Source organism: Catharus ustulatus, chromosome 2 (genome assembly GCF_009819885.2).
Source record: "Catharus ustulatus isolate bCatUst1 chromosome 2, bCatUst1.pri.v2, whole genome shotgun sequence".
Taxonomy (NCBI): Eukaryota; Metazoa; Chordata; class Aves; order Passeriformes; family Turdidae; genus Catharus; species Catharus ustulatus.
In genome coordinates this window covers 39,269,013-39,283,487 of record NC_046222.1, presented here as the reverse complement: position 1 = coordinate 39,283,487, position 14,475 = coordinate 39,269,013, and the positions used below count along the sequence as shown (strand labels likewise).

Below are 14,475 nucleotides of genomic sequence, written 5' to 3'. Positions count from 1 at the left end.
GTGTCTAATAAAGGATTTTTATTATACTTCTAATTTAATATCCTGCTAATGTACCATTCATTTATTCTCTCCTGTTTAGAACAAGAATAACAAGCAAATTTCTCACATTCAAGGATGAGAAAAGGCTCAGTGTCCTGTCCTCTCAGCAAGGGATGAAAAATCTCTTTTAAACAATGTAGAGCTTGATCCTGTTCACAATGAAAGCACTGAAGTCCTGGAAATTCATCAACATTTAATATTATACAGTCCATCTGAGCTTCCTCCAAGAAGAACGAGTATTTCTCTCCTAGAAATGTTGATCTGTGTTCTCCAAGGCAGCAAATTTTGTGATGTCAGCACTGTATTTCTCAGAGAGAATCAGTGGAAAAAGACAGGAAGCTCTGGAAAACACCTCTAAAAAGCTTCTAGGGTGGGACCACAACATTCTCAGCATGTGCCAATAGCTGACCTAAGAGCAACAACAAGCTGTGAGCAACAATACAGCCTTTTTAGGCTGTATCTACATAACAAGCCCTGCAGAGCAGCAGTAGTGGGTCTGTGGAGCCAAACAGCTGGTGCTGAGGACTCAGTATCCTCACTGTGTGCAGCTCAGGGCTTTGGGACCAGCTGTCTTCCAGTTCAGCTCGGTCTTGCCCTCTGAGACATTGCCTCTCCACAGTGGGAAGTGAAGCCCAGGGAGAGGTGACGATCAGAAGATTCACATCAAATACCATTCATGACCTGAAACATTACGTAGACACAGGTCTACACACTGTCTTGGTCTTACTGGCTTCTCTCATGCTCCTTTATTAATCTGTCCCCTCTACATAGTTAAATCTCACCTTCCCAGTGTGATGCAAAAAGCTTCTCTTACTGCTCCCTTGGCATGTCCCTATCCAGAGGAAAAGGTGTTTTTCATCCCAGCTTACTGAAGAGCAGCATGCAGTAAGACAGGACACTACACAGGCTCCCTGCCTATACCTATGTTTGCTTGGCACTTAAGAAGCAGAGGCAGCAGCACAAGGCAGGCACGGTGCCATCAGCAGATGGGGCATCGTTATGTAGTGAACATCTCTGTTGGTAGCATTCCCAGCCTGAGCATCTGAATGTCTGTCTATCCTAAGGTTTACTTGGCTTTATTAAAGAGGATGCTCCAAACTGCTGCCAATATTTTTTTTTTTTTTTGAACATGTGTATGGTCCTGTTTCTATCTATCCCATGCAAAACAGCCTGGCTTTTATCTGTTAATGTGCTCTGGCTTTTCCTGCTTTCTCTTCTTTTCCTTTGACTTTTTCTGGCCTCTCTGTGTAGTTTCTCTCTCTGGTGTGCATCTAGACCTCACGAACTCGATGTCCAGAAACAGCCCTGCCCTTGGCATTGACCACACAGTGTCACACACCAAGTTAACCGATGAGAACTACTGAAGGTGAAGAGGACCTCTCCCAGCATTTGTATTTTGGTAGGTATACAGTCAAAACATTCCACCTTCAAGAAGAGTGTGTTCTTTAGCCATACACAGTCCTGCCACTCCAGATTTAACTTGTCTGTCTTCAAACAGATGATTGTCTCTTGCCACTTGTTGGCATGACAAGTAACCTCAGTCTTTGCCGAACCAGTGCTTTCTATGAGAGGACTGGCATGTACGTGCTTTAAAACTGGAATTTAAGAACAGATGCCTATAATCACAGTTATAAAAAAGATTAAGCACCCCCAACATTTCTAAAAGGTTTTTAAAAATAATTGAAGTGAATTTGGTATACTCACATGACAGAATGCTGGGTTGTTTGTGTGTGTGAAAAAGCAAGATGGAGACATTAGTAAGACCAGGTCAGTTCTGTGGTATTGCACTAATTTTTCCCTTATTTCTTTCTTATGAACTACCTGATCTTCAAAACCAGCTGTGAGTAATGTTATCCACAGCATTTAAAGCACGTAAAACCCATCACCCAAGTGCCATGTTGCATTTTCTCCTCCCTCTGGATTTTAGTTCTGTTCATGAAAAAAAATAAAGAAGAGAACAGAAGAAAAGTCAAGAGTGGGGAAAGCAAAATGACTTTATGTCCTCACACTCTGCCCACAGTCCTTGACTCAGTAGATATTTCTGCTCAAATGCTTCATGTTCAAATAAAATCGCCTACTCATATAAGCCATTTACTTTAATCAAAGCCAGATGTACATAGGACTGATCAAATTAAAAGGAAGTAACTATACTTATAATTGCAGGCTATACAAGCATGAGGTTTCTCTCTGTGGTTGAAAACCTTGGTGCAGTCCTTGCATGTGATTACAGTAAAACTTTCTATTGCTGAGATTGCTCATGCTGTTACTCATGCAGATAAACATACATTTACTATTGGCAGCCCTGGAAGTGCCACACTATTATTAAGATTGTGTGACATTTCCCATTTTAAGACCTCATATTCAGCAGCTTATGGTTTAACCACACTTTAAACACTTGGTTGAATTTTCTTGGGAAATTTCACTTCAAAGAGCCAAGCTGTTTCTGAAAGTCATGCTGTTCTTTAGGTTTCGAAATGCTAACTTTCTTTAAAAATAGCTTTACTGACCCATACTCATGGACAGGGACTGAAAAGTCTGGAAGAACGTGCATGTACTTCACGGCTGTGGTTTCCACTATCTCCCAAGAAAATTGTCCTGAGTATGTCTCCTTCTGCTACAAGTCTCCCGAGCTCTCAGATCTAGAGAATGCCCATCCTCCTCTGCCAACCTGTATTTAAGCACGCACTGGATCTCCCCATGGGGTTTTTGGACCACTGACATCACTTGGCCAACACTGCTGCCGTAAGAGCAAGCAGAGGTTCATGTCATGGTCGCTTTCTGGCGGCTCAGAAACCAGAGGTTGAAAGCAGAGAGGCTTTTGGACTCGGACTCATGGAGTTCCCACATGAGCTGTCTGTGCTCTCTGATACAGGCTGAGATCCCCATTCTGCCCTGTTCCACATGCAGAGAGGTCGGGCAGAAAGAGCCACTGTGGGTCAGCTCAGCCCTGTGCCAGCCCTGCTTCGGGGCAACACCTCTTTGGTCAGTCCTGAGCTATGTGCAGCCCAGGCACAGCCCTGTCCTGGCCAGGCATGTGAAACTGCTGGGAACGTTTCCATCCAAACTCTAACAGCATCAGCACACTCCTAGTGCATACAGAGCCCTGTCCCAAACAGAGCCATGGTATCACCCTATCCCCGTCACCACAGGATGAAGTGAAAGGCAATTGAAGCAGTTTTCTTCTTAATGGTGAACAGGGCAGTAGGCATTTCAACTGAAAGGAAGATCTCACAACAGGAACATTGTTATGGAGGTTTGTGTCGTAGATGTTCAATTTATGCAAATTATATGTAAATTAGACATGGCCTCTTTGACTTCTGGTATGTAGCCAGCAACTCTTTCACGTTATAATGTTGGGTAACCTTTGCTTGGCTGTTTTCTTCTTAAGTTAGCTATAAATCTCAGCTTTCTTCTGCTCTCTCCTAATTTTCTTGTAAAGCACAGTAGGTTGTCCATAATAAAAAGGATCTAAAAGTATACGAAATCTGCTTCGTAAAATTTGAATTAGATAGTATATTTATTAAAAAAAATCTTATGCCAAATACTCTCTGTTTAGGAAAAGGAACAGTATTCTCCAAAAACTGAAAAAAGAGGATAGTATCATAGAAAATATTAGTCAAGAGATCCTGATGCTACTGAATGCCCCATGACTGGGAAAAGGACCTTTAAATGGTATATTCTTGCATTCTTCCCCTCACCAAAAAAGAAAAAAACTGCCGTTTTCATTCTTAAGAAAATTCTTAAAAGAATGAAGTTATGTTTTTTTCTATTTTAAATAGAAGTCAGCTGCTAACATCTATGTCAGCAAGTGCAATGGTTGATGGTTCTTAAATGCACATTGCAATTTGTGGCTCTGCAACTAGACCTTGTAATGCTGTTGGACTCTTGTGCTCCTAGAATTTAATTACGTGGCCTTTCAGCATATGGAGGACACCATCAACAGAATTGCTTTGCCTAGTGGAAGCAGAAGTACCCGTGCCTTCTCCTTGAGGGCTGGGCTGCAGAGCCACCAACATACAGTCAGGGCCCATTACACTGGAATTATGGCTTTGTAACAATCCTTTATTTACACACAGTGCTGAGACAGTAAAAACAGCAAACAGATTTTTTGACGGCAGGCAGCCAAAACATCCCTGCAGGGCACACGCCCCTCGCCGAGGCAGGAACACAGGCACGTTGAATCAGTTCTGTGACTGCTTTCCAGCAGTGAATTTTGTTGACATGAAAATGGTATTTGCCATTCCAGTAATAAGATGGGTCCAAACTTCAGGGCTGCTTGTTCCTCCCCTACCCCGTGTCTCCCCTCAGTTTGAATTGGCATGCACATAACACTGGGGAAAAAAAAGAATTACTGTAAGGAGATCTGTTAGAAAGGTTTCAATTTACTCATCATGAGATTGCTGAGCAATACTGTAAATAGACTCAAATAAAATCAATAGAAGGAACTGTTCTCATGCTTCCTAGGATGTGAGGCGAATGGCTAACCTCATTTATTAAGTATGGACTCTGCATCAAAGCCATCACACATATGTTCCTGTACATACTACAGCCATATTTCCTAGGAGTTTCAATAATCATGCTTAGCAATTCTTCCAGTGGCTGCAGCATCCTTCTGTCTCAGAATGACTTTTTTTTCCCTTGCTGTGCAGCCCTCCTTTTCTCTCCTTCCTTTGGTAAACAAAGACCCTTAAAGAAAACACAAGCACAGCAACGTTTCTCCTCATGCCTCACAACAAATCCTGGATTGCCAGGGCAGTGCTTCATTCCTTCAACTGTCCCCACATGTCTTTCCATCAACAGAGAAGCTAACAGCATCCCGACACATAATTTGTGATAGCATGGGAGAAGAGGTGGTTGAATCAAAGCCAAGATCCAGAGGGGATGCTAGCTGAGACAGCCCAGCATAGACAAATCCACATTTTCAGGACTTACTTTATAAGAGTGGGACTACCCAACTGAGAAACTTACCACAGTTTAGCTCAGATCTCACCACATGTCAGTCTTGAACTGATCTGAAGTTTAGGCCTAAAAATCTGTGTGGTGGAGGCGGCTCAGAAAGAAAATATGAGAGTCAGGCTTAAACTAATGAAAAACAGAAATAATAACTATGGGTGCAAGGGAGCTGCATGGACACATTAAAGCAGAAAGCCCTGGGACAGTGGTTAAATGCTCCATAAAACAAGAGTTTACTGGGAACTTCCCTAGAGAACCATGATCAAAACTCACTGACAGTAAGTGGATGGAAAGCTCTGAACTTGCAGAAAACGTCTCCGTTGAGCAACCTCCTTTTCAGAGAAGTTCTATTCTGCCAGTAAAGGTGTGCAATGCTGCATGCTAATACATTATGGGGAATTGGAAGGGAAACTCCTACACTGCAGAAAGAGAACTGCCTGAGAGGGAATGTTCTACACGCGTGCCATTTGCTTTTCTCCTGCTACCATGCTGACTGTTCTGGTAACTTGTGCACTGCAGTAAGTCACTGGTATCAAATCACACAAACTACCACAAAACCACTGGATAGGAAACTCCAACACAAGCACAGTTTAAATCAATGCCCTATAAAATTTGGATAACATTACTTAGACCTTAGAGCACTCAGGCCTCCGAGTAAAATACAGTTCAGGGGGGTTTGTAATGGGCCCAACTTGCTATTTTCCATGCAGACATGTAATCAAATTACTCACTTACAAAAGGACGAAGGTGTTTGCGGACAGCTCAGTAATTATTTGTGACAGCTTTGGAAACAGAGTAAGGCAACACTGCTGTTACATCTGTGATGGACATTTCAAATCACCATCTTTGTGTACAACCCTCAATGCTGTAAGGATGCTGTAAATGGATTCTGAAAAATCCAGCTGAACATTACAGTAATTGTAATTCTATTGGTTTCTATAGAAATAGGATTATACTAACAGCCAATAAATCAATTTCCTCCTGGAACACTAATGCAATAAGAAGGGGCACCATTTCACTGTTATTTATAGAGCAAACAGCTTTTACCCAATTTGCAATACCTATCAGAGTTTTATAGAGTTCATGAGATTTTTCAAGCATGTTGCTGCATAAAACCATCTCTGGCAATAAATTACAGAGGAAAGTGGGGAGGGGGAAGCACGTAACGTAATGAAAACATTTACCACCAGATGGCACGGCAGTACAGGTGCCGCCGTTCTGGCACGGGTGTCTCTCACAGGCATCGGGATAAAGGACACAGCCAAGCTTCAGTTCCGTCAGGCCAACCACTTCTGCGAAGCTGCTGCGCTTGTTCTGCAGGGGCAGCTCATTGTTGTTGAGGACCACTGAGTCCAGGCAGCCCTGGAAGCCGCTCAGCACCTGCGTGGTCCTCTTGTCAGTCAGGCTGCGGACGTTATCCACTTGGACCTGGGCGCCGAAGTAGACGGAGCTGTCTGTGCTGAGCGTCTGGAAGTACAGAGGGGCTTTGCGGCGCTCCACGTAGCTGTCGTCCAGGGACAGGCTCGTGAAGTTGCGGTTCAGCTCCAGGAACACTGAATGCCAGCTTCCATCATTAACAGCCCTGCCAGAAATTCCCAGGATTCCCGGGCCACTTCCGCAGTCCAACTGGAACCAGAGTTTGCCATCGACAATCTGCAGGAGGAAAACAGAAATCAAAGCGCTTCAGGCACTCAGTTGTCTCATAATACGCTCTCACTGAGAATCTGGGAGCACAGAGAACCTCTAGACAGTGTCTGCAAACTGTTAAAGCTGCTCTCCTACATGACACTAAAACAGCAAAAAGTTGTGCCTTTATCATGAACAAAAAAAACATAAGGTGGAAAATATCAGCTTACTTCGAATTTGCCCAAAGCCAGTTGCTGCAGGAAAACTAAAAATACAGAAAACCATATGGGTGCATAACACAGGGGAAAAACGGGATAATTACATTTTACTGAACAGGACAGGGACTTGAGGACCCTTGCTCTGCTCTTGGCTCTGCTGTTGAACAGCTGTGTCTCTCTCAGCAAGTCTGAGAGCTGTGATTCTGCTCCCAGTGGTTGATGCTATCAAAAGGATGGGCAGGGCACAGGATCACCTCTTAGTGTTGGAGAGGCTTGTGGCAAAGTCAATGGCCACACTTTCAGCTGGTGATGTTAGGTACTCTGCTCATGCAGACATCCTGTGCTTCTGTAACCTTTAGGAGCATCTCAACATGGTGTGGATTTGCCCCTAAACATCGTAAATTCAGTGTCTAATTACAACAGGAAGCTACTAGTTGAACAGAAGTCAGTTATTTCCCAAAGATGCTACACAACCTGCTGTGTGTATACTCATAGATGACATGATGAATCTTAATTTTCTTTCTTTCGTAATATTTATGCCGGACTCATGGATTTAGAGAGTTTGTAGAGGGTTTTTCACTCTCCCTGCTGTCCCTCACCCATCCCAAGTCCTCATAAAGGGAAAATCTGTGCTACCCTCCTGGGGCAGGCAAAGTGCAGAATGAGGGAATGGGTATGAAGTGCTTCTTTCCTGATTAGCAGTTTACCCAAAGATTTTAAGTTTCCCTAACAGATGGCATATAAGTTTAAAATAGTTGACAAGGTTGGAAATAATTTCTTATGACACATTAATTGGATTCAAGTTCTCTGAAAGCTCTTCCAAATATTTTACCTTTATGTCATGCTCTAGGAAGTATTTATTTCTGCAAATCCCATTTCAAGACAGTTCTGTCCCATTATTTATCCCCCTCAAAAGTTCAGGTGCTGTGTCATTTTTCATCCTACCAGGCAGCTCCCATTGTCCTCTCACTGGTGTATCTGTTACAGAGTCTGACTGCTCCCCCCAGTGAGAACAGAACTGCCACTGCTGTCAATGCAAGAACCTCACAGAGCTTTGGTGGCCTGCTGAACTGGCATGGCAAATGCAGATGTGAGGATCCTGCAGTGTGTCCATCTGCCTTTGGCCATTTCTAGCATGAACAGTCATGTCAGATGGAGACATCCCTTGGCATGTGACTGTGTGCTCAAACTCTTCTCAGCCAGGCTCCCTGATGTGGCTTGAAGGTAAACAGGAAAGTGTTAAATCTACAGGAGCAGACAGTGCTGCCGTGCCATTATCAGCATTTTACGTCCTTTGAGGCCGACAAAACTACCTGGAGAAAAGCTAAGGGTAAAATATTGAGATGTGTAGATCTCTGGATTTCCTTCTTCTTTACAAATGCTTGGTTTCCTGGCTGGCTGACTGAACTGGACTTCAAGCCAAAACACACTGGAAAGTCGGGGTATAAACCACACCACTCCTCTGCTCGGGGATTTCTTGGCAGCATGGACACAGAGGTGCTAAGCATGGGGCAGGCTCCCTGCAGATACCAACTGCCCACTTATTCTGCATGGTTTGAGGGGGTGTAGAGGAATTAATTCACATGTAGAAGGAGCCAAGGGAAGGAGTTAGAATTAGCCCCTACTATGAACAATCGGCTGTTCTGAAGTCCCTGATCTGTAGGATGTAATGGAACTGAGAAGAAATCAGACCTGTGACTGTAATACATGCTTAAGGGATGGATGTTGCTTTATACCCCTACAACTAAATCAAATAAGGCTAATGCATGTATAGAATAATGAGTCTGCATCATTTTTCATTAAAAAACATTTTCTTATAGGACTCAAAACTCAGCCATAAACAGTTTCTGCAGATTGAAATTGGGTCTGTTAAAGCATTTTCTCAGGAGGAATGTTGGTAAACAAGACGCCCTGATAAACAGAGAATTTTTTCTCTCCAGAGATGGAGCAATAGTTTCTTTCCTCCCTATGCAACAAAACAGTTCATTGAAGGTGCTGCTCAGAAAGTGTGGTCTGTCTCACCAGGAATACAAATCAAATAGCAAAATGCATGCCAACATATTACACTTTGAAAAACAGCCATCACTGGATAAGCAGATAACTTGCTGCTTACTCAAAAGGCTTTTTCCTATGGAAACTCTTCTACTGATTGTGCATAATATACATATACGTCCCCTATGACTACTTATGCCCTGAAGGACCTACTGCCTGCGTGTCTATTACTCTTACTCACAGAACATGTTTTTCCAATTATCTTTATAAATACAACACCACATTTGAGCACCTGGGATAAATATTACACCATTTGTATACAGGAAACTATGATCTAAAAGATTTGCCATTAAAATATGTTTTATACATCTTTCTCATCCACTTTTATTTCTTTTTACCAGCAGATGATCTGACATACACAGCAAATATATATTGTCTGAAAGGTTAAGTTTCCTTCCTGTTATTGAAGAAACACGAGTAACCTCTAACTAGAGTGAAAGATGGAAAGGATGGTCTGATACTTACAGTACTAGCCTAAGACATGACAGATTTGCATGGGAATCCACACTCTGCAACATTCTTCCTCTGAGATCTCAAGCAAGCCATTAGTTTCAGGTCTCCATTAGTAAAAGAGGGGTAACGTCATTTCCCTACCTCACACCACTGCTTTACAGATACATACATTAAAGTCTGTGTGACATGCCCAGATACCCCCCAGCAGTGGGATCATAAAAGTACTTTCATTAATCAGATGGTCACGGGACTTGCTGTAGAGAGGCTGGGAGGAAATATTTGTCCCCTGATAGACCTCAAGGAGGAATAGGAAGAACAGGAAGAGCTGGCAAGGAGCAGATGCTGCAAAGGGTACAAGTACACTCTTGGGTACTTGGGATGTGCCAGGCAGGGAGGAGAAGGTTTTTCCATCTAACAGGTAAAATTGCTGTCCTCATTCCTAAGCACAGAGAATTCAACTATCATTCAGCAATTAATCCCTGGTGTTCCTGTGACTCCTTGTAACCACTGAGATGTCAGGGTCCTCAGAGGGGGGTCTTTGATTATAGCCTGGACCTCAGTACCAAGAAAAGCTGAACTTCAAGCTAACTGAGGGATGTTCAAGCAAAAAGTATGGACATCCAATGAATAGCCAGATTCTTGTCCAGGTTCAGCAGCACCCAGACAATAACCTCAGTGGCATGGTTGGTCTGCTAGTGACAGACTGTCAGTCCAGCACTGCATGTGTGGCGTTGTTCTTTTCATCCACCTATGCAGTGCAACACAGCAAAAAGCCTGAGTTACTCCATCTCACAGCAGAGACATGCAAACTTTGCAACCCCTCACCAGTGCAGCCCATGGCACCAGCAGAGATCCTCTGCACCATGAAAACACAGAGACACTCCTTCTCCGAGCTGGGTAGAAAATTCTCATGAAGCTTCCACTTCCCAGAGCTTTCTAGGCTCAGGGTTTAGTTACAGTCTCGGTTATAACAATTATGACAGGGAGGTTAATGTACACTTAAGCATATATGACACAAGATTCCTCACCTGTAGAGAAGTTAAAAGAACAATGAAGACTCCAAAAGCTGATGCAATCTGTTACATCTCAACAATTTCATTCAATGAGCAGAATGGAGCCAAACACATACTGTAAATTATATTAGAATATTAGTCTGGCTAAGATGTTTGGCTAACATCCATATTTGTGTATCAACATAGGTAATAAAATGATCAAATGGTTCTTCTGAGACCACCTCCAGCTCACACAGTCCATCTGCAGTCAAATACCATGGATACAGCATACTGCCTCCTAATCTATCTGGGGAAATATTTTGTTAGCTGAATTGCATTTCAGGTTCGTTTGTGTAAAATGGTGTATTTAATTAAAATATTACTCGTTTCAACTCCAGCCACAACTGGGATCATATCCAAACTTTAGTTCCATCCAGCATAAGCCATGCAGCAGTAATGCATTAAAATGTATAATACACACTTAACTAAACCACACAAAGTTTCACATTAACCGCCTGGACAGAAGAACATATGCTTGCCTTTTACTGTTTAGCTGCCATATTTATGGCATGATGGGAAAGTCTTTCTTTACCTATTTTAATCCTTAAAATTTCACAAAACAAGATGAATCTCCGTTATATTCCTAGTAAAAAGAAACAGAAATCTCTTATGCAATGGCCTTGTAATGGTTAAATGCTACTTTTCTGAGTTAGCTGCTACATAGGTTAAAAGGAAATGATGATGCTGGTTTTGAGACATGCAATCTTTCCAAAGGAAAAAAAGCCAACATTGACCTGCACCTCATTTTGCTCCAATTGTCTTAAAAGCAAGAGCATGCAATAAACAAACAAACAAACAAACAAACAAAGCCCCAAAAAACCAAAATAAGAAAAAAAGGCCAATCTCTCAAAATCAATGGATGAGTTGCTTTGTTTGAAACAGCTGAATAAATAACACCCTTATTTTATTATATCAATACAGTGTAGCTGTTAGGCTTTCAGCAAAGTAGTAGACAAGCAGTTTTCTCCATGGAATTGATTATGCATCCAGGAAGGACATTGTGTTAAGATTATGAAATATTTCCATCCCTGGAGTTATCACAAATGTATGAGCTTCCAAAATTAAGCTGGTCATTTAAACACCAAAAAGCATATTGCAGCATTAATGTTTAAACAGACCACAATGGCAGAGACTTGCTTCCAAACAATCAATGCCACTCAATGCCCTGACAGCACAGGTGTTTTCTGCCTGTCCTCCCATGGGCTCATATTTTGTGGGTCTAAATTTCTTCTACCTCTGCCTTTATTTGAAACTCAGTGATGGTGCTGGGCCCTCTGGTGCTAATCCAGCTGATACTTAAGTAGATGCTTAAAATTAAGGTATGTGAATAGTTCCAATTGCTTTCAAATACAGGAAGTTAAGCAAGTGATTAAGTGCTTTGCTGGAGTGATGCCAGAGTGCTCCAAAGAACACAGGGTTTCATCCTTTATCCTCTATTTGGAAAGCTTCTCCTGATGTTTAATTTAATTGAAAGCAATGCTCAAATGATAACAACTTCACATTTATGGACCTCTAATTAATCTGCTTAATGGCCTTATATCTGAGTGCCTCCCTACCTCCCAACATATGTACCTGGTTAAATGAAAAAAAGGAAGCCTTACCTCTGGTTTACAAATGAAAATAAAAAGTGTGTTAGAAAGTACAAGCATAACTTCCTTGAAAACACCTGAGTCAGGGATCCCCAAAGTGCAGTCCATGAGCCAGCTGCCATCCCTGAAGAGACCTGATAGAGCTGAATCCCTTGAGCATGATGCCATTTGTCTGCCACAGAGCACTTTTATGAGAACTTAGCCTGATATTCCTTGGCTAAAAGACCTTCACAAACTAAACTCTGACAATTCCTGATCTTTTAAGTGATACCACTTCTTAAAAAAAACTATGCTGAGTGTAATGATTTTGCTTTCTTTAAACCCCATGCATGCAGAAGCCCAGTGACAGATCTGGGAAAAGGACATACTGCAACAGTGAATCCTGCCCTACTCAAAAGCTGAGCATGAGGCTTGGAGATGGCAATTCCCTATGTCCTTCCCTGATAAATGGACAGGAGAAAGCAAAGGCTTTGCATCCATACATGACCCTGGACCTCACTTACCAGATACGTGAGGTAGCAGCTGCATATGAGGCTCTCTGCTTTCTCCTTCTTTGTTTCTGAGACATAGGAAACAAAACAGCTTGACATGTAGGTTGCTGACTGAGATTGGAGCACAATAACCACAGCTCTTGTCATTGCTCCTTGAAGTATTATTTTTAACTCAGCATCTTTCAAAGCAAAATAATTAGGTGATTATGTAAAGCGGGGATTGAAAACATGATTCCCACCTCACAACTAAAAACTCAATTCAGGTGATTGCAAAGGGGAATTCTCTTACTGGTTTGGATTTTTTTTTGTTCTATGTTAATTTGGTCTTGGGGTTTTTGTTTGTTTTTTTTGTTTCTTTGTTTTGGGTTTTTTGTTTTTTTTTTTTTTTTGGTAGCAATAGTAGTATAATCTTTTTTATTTTGGTGGCAAAATTTCCCTGCTGAAACTGGCTATTTTCACTCAGTTGTTTATGACCTGGATATGCTGTGCTCCTGAATGCTGAGAGCCTTATACACAAAACTCTAGCAAAATGAATTCTACAATCACTATTCTAACTGCAATTCAAGCCATCTCTGTATCATCTCCTATTTTTTTCAAGTGGCACCTTCCACCAGGGCCATTTCTTTTCTCCCAGGTATTTTTTTGAATTAAAAAATTGCAAACATTACCTACTGCCACATGCTAAGGGCAAGCATGATGAAGACTTCAAATAAGGTCTTCCAATCTGAAGTTTTGTGTGGTTTATTTTATACAGAAACAAATGCTTAAAGTTTAAACTGCATTTCTGTGCACCTCAAAGCAGAGGTTAATTGTCTTATGCAAATCTGAACAATATTGACAGTTCCTGGTGAATGACAGACAGTACACTTGCTCATGAAATACTTCAGTCTAACAGCTATACCATTATTTTTGCCCATTTTAACTCATATAGCCACTTTGACGTTACCTAAGCATTCAGCCAAAAGTACCCTAAAGATTGCAAATACAGACACAAAAGGCTCTGTGCCATTTCTCCCACTGCAGAATTATAGAATGTGGCTGAATTACAAATGTCAATGTTTTCATTTTGTACCTTGGAGGCTATAGCAGAAATACTATATGTGCAGGCTCTTGGAGGAGCCTAATACTCCCTTTCCATCCAGCATGTGTTTACCATTCCAAGAAACAAAAAAACCCAAAAAAGATTAAAAATGCATGGAAAACTTAACAATTAAATATTGATTTGGTACCAATCTCTACTGACCCCATGACTCTCTTAACAAAGAATCTTAACCCACAGAGTGCAGAGACCTTCATATGCAGTAGGAGACATGTTCTAAGCAGTTGGTTCCTGGAATTAGCTCACTAACAGTGAGGGCATATCCTCTAACCACAGACAGGACAGAAGGGAAGAACAGCAATTTCAGCAGGCTTCGTTTTGACTACATAGTCATATAAATGGCCAAATCTTGCATCTCATGCAGACTGGCTCCTGCACACAGACACACATAATGTGCTTATAATGAACAGCACCCAGTGGGGAATTTTCCAAGTAAAGTACCACTAACAAGCTGCTTTTCTGATCGTTGTTGCTGCTGCTGTTGTTGAAATTGTTTTCCCCTGTTAGAATCAGACTTCATCTTCTCAATCTACAGCTGAAATGAGAACAGCATTCTCCAAATCAAGAGCCAAGAGAAAATATAGAATCAAGAAAAACAACTGCAGAAAAGATAAGTTATTTTAATTACCTTCAGAATGATACAGGGATTTGCTCTGGTGTACATTATAATCCCATTGCTTTGCAGGGTTCGCAGACGGAGAGCCAACTTGAATTCCTCTTTCTTGCTATTTTCAGAAACACGGTATTTAATGTAGCTATTCCCAGCGAAGCTAAGGGAAGTGTGGCCTGAAACAACCATTTTGAAAAGACACATGTGCTTTTAGTGATATTTAAAACAATTCCTCAACTGTTAAGTAATTAAAGAATTTACAAAGTTAATGGGAATGACTAGGAAGAAATAAA

At 41.6% G+C, this 14,475-nt stretch overlaps 1 protein-coding gene across 10 annotated transcripts in view; it reads right to left on the bottom strand.

The window, feature by feature from the left end:
* The window catches only part of FAT3 (FAT atypical cadherin 3), a 404,304-nt gene that overhangs the window by 20,982 nt on the left and 368,847 nt on the right, over window positions 1-14,475 (bottom strand). For all 10 annotated transcript variants that reach the window (XM_033052632.1, XM_033052633.2, XM_033052640.1 and 7 more), the window contains 2 exons: window positions 14,201-14,358; window positions 6,177-6,645 (listed from right to left, as the gene is read on the bottom strand). In XM_033052632.1, the coding sequence (XP_032908523.1) occupies window positions 6,177-6,645; window positions 14,201-14,358 (627 nt within the window). The remainder of the gene's footprint in view (window positions 1-6,176; window positions 6,646-14,200; window positions 14,359-14,475) is intronic.